The sequence below is a fragment of the Gastrolobium bilobum genome, unplaced genomic scaffold (assembly GCF_033153095.1).
Source record: "Gastrolobium bilobum isolate Gb01-03AN ecotype WA unplaced genomic scaffold, APGP_CSIRO_Gbil_v1 utg42558, whole genome shotgun sequence".
Lineage (NCBI taxonomy): Eukaryota > Viridiplantae > Streptophyta > Magnoliopsida > Fabales > Fabaceae > Gastrolobium > Gastrolobium bilobum.
In genome coordinates this window covers 57,153-64,362 of record NW_026896757.1, presented here as the reverse complement: position 1 = coordinate 64,362, position 7,210 = coordinate 57,153, and the positions used below count along the sequence as shown (strand labels likewise).

Here is a 7,210-nt window from a genome sequence, read left to right as displayed (position 1 = left end):
ACAAGATTTAATTTCAATTAAAAATAAAGCTTATTATTCTAAAATGAAGTTTTGAAAGTTTTTGATTAATTAAATCTTAACAAAAATTTATGTCTGGGTATAAAAAATTTGTTAAATTAAAATTGATATTTATAGCACAGAACGAACCATATGTAAGCAAAACAAGACCATTGCAGCCCGTGCTTCATTCTTCCTTTACATAATCTAGTAAACGTAAGAGATATTCAATGACCTTTCCCGCATCCACGTGACACTCAAGATTCTATGGTTGCAACTTGTAAGACTTACACGGCGAACTGCGTATTCCTTTTGCACGATTATTGATGTCAATGAACCATCATTCTGTTTCTTAATATTTTGCCTGTTAAAACCGACTACCACAATAATTTCAAACACCAACATCTGCAACTCGCCAGTTCAATTGTGATGACAGAAAATAAACGGAGAGAGGGCATTTCTAAACATGTTTCTTAATATTTTACCTTTTAAAACTTGTTAATAGGAACACAACTCTCTGTTTGTAAGAAATATATACGAAGATTGCAGAGCGAAGCTAAAACTTTTTTCTGGCTATCTCAGCTCTTTTACCCTTCCTGGTCCTTTGTAAAGCTGAAAGTTCTCATGATAATGCACAAGCCGAGATATGGAAACAGGTAAAATTCTCATCAAATATATGACGAACTCCTTCGAACTGGTGAACAGAATGTCCATCGTGCTATCAATTTCTGATTCATATTGCTCGTAAACAAAAAATGCCATAAATGCGAAGACCAGACCTACATAACAATTCAGACTGGGTAAATATGAAAGCACACAAACCAATAAAGTTCTGCAACAGCGAACAACTTCCATACCTATGCCTATCAATGATGACAACAACTTCTGTGACAGGATCAACTTCAGAAGGTAAAGAAAAACTGCAACCTGCATCGGTTAAAAAATGCCACATGAAGGGAAAGATTCCTAGAATCTGTACATCATAGTAAAACTTCATTCGTGTAAAATCATTCATTCTTTCTAGCCCACCCCTGTAAGAAGTATGACGTTGACCAGCATGCTAATTGGAAGATAGAAACTTGGAACTCACTTTTCCAAACCAAACAATAGATCCAGACATCACATGGTTTATCAATGAACAGATAACGCTTACAACTTTTTTTTTTTTTTAAGAAAAAAAAAACTTCACAATAAATTTAACTAGGACAAGAAAGGAAGGGATATTCTTTTTTATTAAAAAAATAAAAAGAAGAGAGCGCTTCTTTTACCTTGAAGAATGTAGACCAATCTTCCCCATGGGCCAGTCCTCTTATATTTTGAAAACCCTTGTTCCATAGATATACTGTAGTTGCAACTGATCGTTTCACCGCCGCAGCAGAGATCTCAAAACTAGACATGGGCATCCTCTGTATTGGGAAACCAAATCTGTCACAAAATGTCATACAGTTAGTGCTTAGAGAACAATATATTTTTTCCAGCGACCTATGACTATGAAGGTCTAAGATGCTAAGAGCCAAAATCCCCAAAACAAATTTCAAATGTTCATTAAATATATATGACGTAATTCCTGTACCACCGATTTGAAATGAGATATGAGTAGCCTTTATGGTTGAGACATAGATCATATCACACGTAAAATAATTTAATTAGATATACAGGCTACGACCACAACCAAATCTAGTCATGTCACATAACCAGCAGGATGAAAACAGAGGGAGGACCAACAGTTGACTCATCACTTCAACACAGAAACGAGAATTTCTTTGGTGTTACCAATGCACTAAGTTTTCCGTGCATCTCTCACTCACAACGTGACAAGTGTTTTATTTTTGTTAAATCATTAATAAATAATTTATTTTAATATTAAGTGAGAGAGTGATTTGACAAAAAATAAGATACGTGTCACATTGTGAGTGAAAGATGCACCTAAAACTCAGTGCATCCGTAGCACTCAAGAAATTCTCGACAGACTTTCATGGAAAAAATTGTGATATACAACGTCCAGCGATTTCAAGAGATAAAGCTTCCAAAATTTGTTAAAAGACAAAAATAAGAAGTGTCAGACTTTTATGAGCATGCACTTACAACTTTGATGGTAGAAAACCATGTCCACAGAGAAGTAAAGTGGCAAGCAGCATAAGTCTTGCAGCAGATGATATAAAAGTGCTTCCAGATAGGAAAAACCAGTAAAAGAACAAAAACAGCACAAGGAAATACGTAAAAGATGTCTTCTCGTCTCTCCACAACAAAACGTCAGCCACTGTAACAATAAACCTAAACATTATTTGGCTTGACAAAATGTTATCAGAGCTCCATGATTCAGAATAGTTAACATATGTGCCATCAAACATTCAGTTTAATTATGTAATATGAATGACTCAAATTGTATTCTCCCAAAGTGTTTTTAAAATGGTAAAATAAATCTATTTGCTCATCAATTTTGTGAGGCCATGTTTATGACACAAAGACACTATATACCAAGTAGTAGTTGGTATGGATAGAACAATAGTAACAAAAGCAAAGTACACTACTATGCAATCTGAGGGTGTGCTTCGTAGGGAAGCTGGAAAATAGGGAGGGAAGTGAAAGTAGAGTGTGATGGAAAATATTTTTATTCAGTCCTTGGTATGTAGTCAAGGATGGTAGAACAAGGACGGAAATTATTTTCAGCCCACTTTCGTGCTAAAGGGGGAGAATGTAGCATAACCTTTTTAGAGATATAGGGAAAGAAGGAAAAACGGGGGAAAAGAGACAGATTACCAAAAGGGGAAGAGGAAAGAAAGGGAACAGAGAGGGACTTGAGGGAGAGGTTGGGAGGGAAGGAGAATTGGTCAAACCTTTTCCATGCATTTCATTTTAACACACCCGTATTTAACAGTAAATGCTTGTAACTGAATTACAATGTTAACAGAATGGAAATCCAAATTACATTGTAATGGAAATTTCTAGATTGAAACACAAACAGGAGATAAAAGGGCTTAGCAATCTCAGGTGTAACTCTCGGGGCTGGAGGGGGTTGCTACCGAGAGGCAAAAATTTAGTATGGAGTACAAATGAGTTGCGCTTCACTTTCAACAGTCCTACATTTATCTTGCATTATACAAGTGCAAAGTAATTTTCGTTCCAAAATTTTGCAACTGAGCTAAGCACACCCTACAAGTAAACAAAAAATGCAAATATCTGGGTAAACCTACAAGCAAGGTATTTACTATTGATGTGGTGCCCTTTTAGTAATGTCAAGGTCAACTTGATTTGCAGGTTAAGAGTTAGATACTCTATCAAGACAAGCCAGATATCCATGCAACGAGGTGTACTTATCAACGTGCTCCCAGTCATTCCATTTTCACCAAAAGTTGCTTTCACATTAATTAACTAAGAAAGCAAACCTTCATCAGTGTATATAAACATTGTAACACAAGGGAAAGCATTATGTTCCAACCTTTTCCACCACCAAGCAGCTTATCTGCTTTTGACGGTTCAGTGGAAGAACGGCATCCTGAAAAAGATGAGTCTCTGGCTAAATGAGTGAATGATTCTATGGTTAATGTGATGCCTTCCTGTATTATCCAATATCAACAAATACAAAAGCAAATGGTAAGAATTTCCATACCATATATAAACTCTGACAAAATGAATATTTCACTCTGTTTAGAACAATTATAAGTAACATAGAAAGGAAAAGAAAGTAATTGTTACCAGTTCATCAAACTTTTATACTGTTTCCAGCATGCATAAATCATTTCATGGATACTTTTGGAAGAAATTCCAGTAATTGAAAAAATACAAAAATACTCTTTAATTAATGTCTTAAAAGCACCTAGATTAACAGATGGAACAACATAGATAAAAATAATAAGAAGATCCTCTAATGTGCGAGTATATATAATTTTTTTCAATTTTTGTTTGTGTGTGTATGTGGGAGTGGGGTCTGAACAGAATGACAAAGGAAACAGCCTTTTGCCTCTTTGGAGGTTGCCACATAGTTATACCCTACATAACTCAGTTATCACTAATAGCTCCACATTGAAAGAACAAGAATACATGAGATTTCACTAGTCACAATTTAAAACAAATGAGAAGAAGATTTAAACCTCAAGGGAGACTATAGGAGAATATCCAATATCTTTCTGAGCTGCCACGCAGTCAAAAGTTCGGGTGTGTGAAGCTAACTGAAAAAAATGAAGTAATAAAGGATAACTGAAGTAACTAGGTCCCAACTTTTCGTTTAACCACTTTAAAACTGGGAGAATGTATTGCAACAAATTGTCAGGAAGTTTGATGTATGGCCTGCAATCAAAGCAAGGATTTCTCTGTCTTGGTTAACACTACAGCATAAGAGGTCATAAACCAGCAATAAAGTAAAACCAGAAATAGCATTTTGTTGCCTCCCGCTGTGAATGAAGCAGCAAGCCAAAGGACCAAATATACCAAAGAAAATCACTTATACAAGAGAAAGATGGACCAAAATGAAACACTGCAAGGCAACTTTATTTTGTGTGCCAAAGGAGGCAACATACATGACCTAGTTCTACAAAGCATGAATTATAGAGTCAAGATGGTATGACATCTCCTAGATTGGCAGGAAAAAGCTAATTTGATAAAGCTTGTGGCTAGATTTTTCCAAAGATTGAAATATATGAGCAGAGGAAATATAATTTTCAAAGCTATTTTTCCCTCCAAACACTCCCATGTTCTATATCACATAATCATGTCAAACATATACAACAAAACATAAGCAACAAAACATTGGAGACACTATTATGTCACTCATATATCAAAACACATTGGTCACTTTTACCTTTGATATCCAAGACCTTCCAACAAAATTGAGAGAAATTCCCAGAACTTCATAGGCTCAAGATTTGTGATAAAAAAGGCCTGCACATACAAAGAGTAAAGACTTTTTTATGCATGAATATCAAGAACAGAGCAGGCAATACATCCCCATTGATATTCAATATATATACCTTTCCAGCCACAGAAACCGTTTGGAAATTCAAGGCTTCTTCTGCACATATATGGGCATGAGTAACATTCTCAGAAAACGTGAAGTCTGAAAGATTGTCACCCGTCCCTATAATAAACTGAAATGAGAAATTGTTACTCCACATAAACAAAATAAAAAATAAACAAACTTGATGGTCACCAATATCGATCAATGTGAACTGCATGATTATGTCAACTGATAGGAAATGTTGAAATCAGCTTCATAATAGAGCTGGAAAGAATTTATAGCATATCCAATAATCATAACTAATCAAGGAAGATCCTAAATTGTGAATTTACAAGGCCTCAAGTACGATAGCCAGTGTGAAATTATGTCCACGATCATAATATACATATTAAATGGGTTTCAGATCAGACAGGTCTAAGTCCCAAAAAGATATGGCATAGAAATATCAATTTCATTTCCTAATTTAGTATAAAAAAGGCAAATCCTAGTGCGCAAAAATCTCCAACTTCCGAGGGTAGAGGTGAAGGTCGATAATACTTAGTTTTTATGCAAAGAGACTATTTCTCATACTTGAAGCCGTGACCTTCCAGTCACAAGTAGGCCTTACCGCTATTCCAAGGCTCACCCTCTGAATTTAGTGAAGTTCCATATTTTAGAAAAGAGTTTGGATCAATAGACATAGTATTCATTTAGTATGAGGAAAGGTTTTCCCGGAAATGTTAAAAAATTTAGGTTTTAGAAAAAGAAAATGCTTAAACCAACTTTTGTGTGCTTTCTTCAAAACCTAAAATCTTTAGTTCCTCCAGAAGTGCTTACAAAAAAATCACTATTTTACACGAGAGAGAGAGAGAAATAAATAATTAAATAAATAGAAAATTCATCCAACGTAACAAAGAACACCGAGATGTTGCTTGAACCCGAAATTCTGAAGTTGTCTTTAGTAAAGCTTATATTTGTTGTTTGGCATGGATCCTACAATTGACAACTGTTAACCAAAATAAAGTTAGTGCGAAACGTAAACCACCTTTGCAAAACCATATCTTGCTAACGTTAGGAAATATGCCACAAATTCTGAGTCACCAGGTCCAAAAACATTACTAGGACGAAGGGAGCATGTCAATAGGCCATCAATGTCATTGGCACCAAGGATCAATGCTTCTGCTTGAGCCTTAAGGTCACCTAACATGTTGTCCATCTGCAATTCACGTCCCTCTATTAAAAATGCTTATTAGTTCGTAAAACGGAAAACATCTAATCCAATTATGAACGTATCAACAAAACCGTACTTTCCACGGATATGGCAACGATTCATCTCCATCATGTATATCATGTAAACCATCAAATACTACATCTGCAGAACTGTTGTATATAAGGCGTTTCACCCTACATTCTCGGCAAGCACTAATGACATTCTTCGCACCTGATCAATCGAATATCAAATTCACGTAAGAAAACATGAAATCCATTGCGATTACGAGAGGAAATGGAAGAGAGTACCTTGAACTATAAGCTTATAGCAACTATAGAAATCATTTGCAACGAGACCAGAGACATCCATATAAAATACGACGGAAGAGCCTTCAAGAACTGCAGATAATGCATTTCTATGCAGCTGTTAGTTTCTTCTCAAATTGGAAAAAAAATCACATCGATTTAATTATTTATGATTTACGATCATGCAATTTAATGGACGATGCTGGTTTTTAACAGAAAGAATTGGTTATGGACCTTGGACGATGCGACGCTCATCGCGAAGGTCGAGATGGAAGTAAGAAGCGCGAGCGGAAGAGAGTGCTTGGGCGAGAAGAGACTCGGAATGATGGAGATGGAGAGATTGAGTTGAATCGGCAACTCGGACGATCCAGTTACCGAGTTTCAACAGCCTCAGGACCAACGATTTCCCGAGGAATCCTCTGCCGCCTAAAACCACGCACGTCTTAGGGTTCAAATCTGTGAACGATCGATCGTCCACGGCCATTGCTGCAACTGCGAAAACGATGAACGTTAATGTCGTATCATATTATTCAGTAATTCATTTGCAACGTTAAGGTGCGAGAGTGAAAAAGGAAAAGAAAGAGAAACAAAGAGTTGTTGCTTAACCACTCCTTCTTCTTCTTCTCCTTCTTCCTTTCCGTTGGCGCGGAAACTGTTACTCTATGCTGTGGGGACCCCTCTTAAAATCTTTTGGACGAGGGAAGGGAGAGGGTTAAGAATCTGATGATGACGTTATACTTACTACTTACTAGCTTAATAACTCTG

General features: G+C 36.2%; 1 protein-coding gene across 1 annotated transcript; it reads right to left on the bottom strand.

Moving 5' to 3' along the window:
* Positions 1-417: 417 nt before the first annotated feature.
* LOC133301866 (3beta-hydroxysteroid-dehydrogenase/decarboxylase) lies at positions 418-6,959 on the bottom strand. The gene is made up of 12 exons (XM_061501576.1): positions 6,680-6,959; positions 6,449-6,538; positions 6,238-6,371; positions 5,976-6,146; positions 4,965-5,081; positions 4,796-4,875; positions 4,089-4,284; positions 3,437-3,554; positions 2,083-2,257; positions 1,266-1,422; positions 855-924; positions 418-776 (listed from the first exon to the last, which is right to left on the bottom strand). The coding sequence occupies exons 1-12, from the start codon at positions 6,927-6,929 to the stop codon at positions 571-573; spliced, it is 1,764 nt and encodes a 587-aa protein (XP_061357560.1). The 5' UTR covers positions 6,930-6,959; the 3' UTR covers positions 418-570.
* Positions 6,960-7,210: the final 251 nt, after the last annotated feature.

Excerpts from the sequence above, each read along its gene's own strand:
- LOC133301866 (XM_061501576.1), bottom strand. The coding sequence starts at position 6,929 with ATGGCCGTGGACGATCGATCGTTCACAGATTTGAACCCTAAGACGTGC. Across the intron at positions 6,539-6,679 it reads TGAGCGTCGCATCGTCCAAG|TTCTTGAAGGCTCTTCCGTC; the intron begins GTCCATAACCAA and ends CATTATCTGCAG. Across the intron at positions 6,372-6,448 it reads CTATAAGCTTATAGTTCAAG|GTGCGAAGAATGTCATTAGT; the intron begins GTACTCTCTTCC and ends TCGATTGATCAG.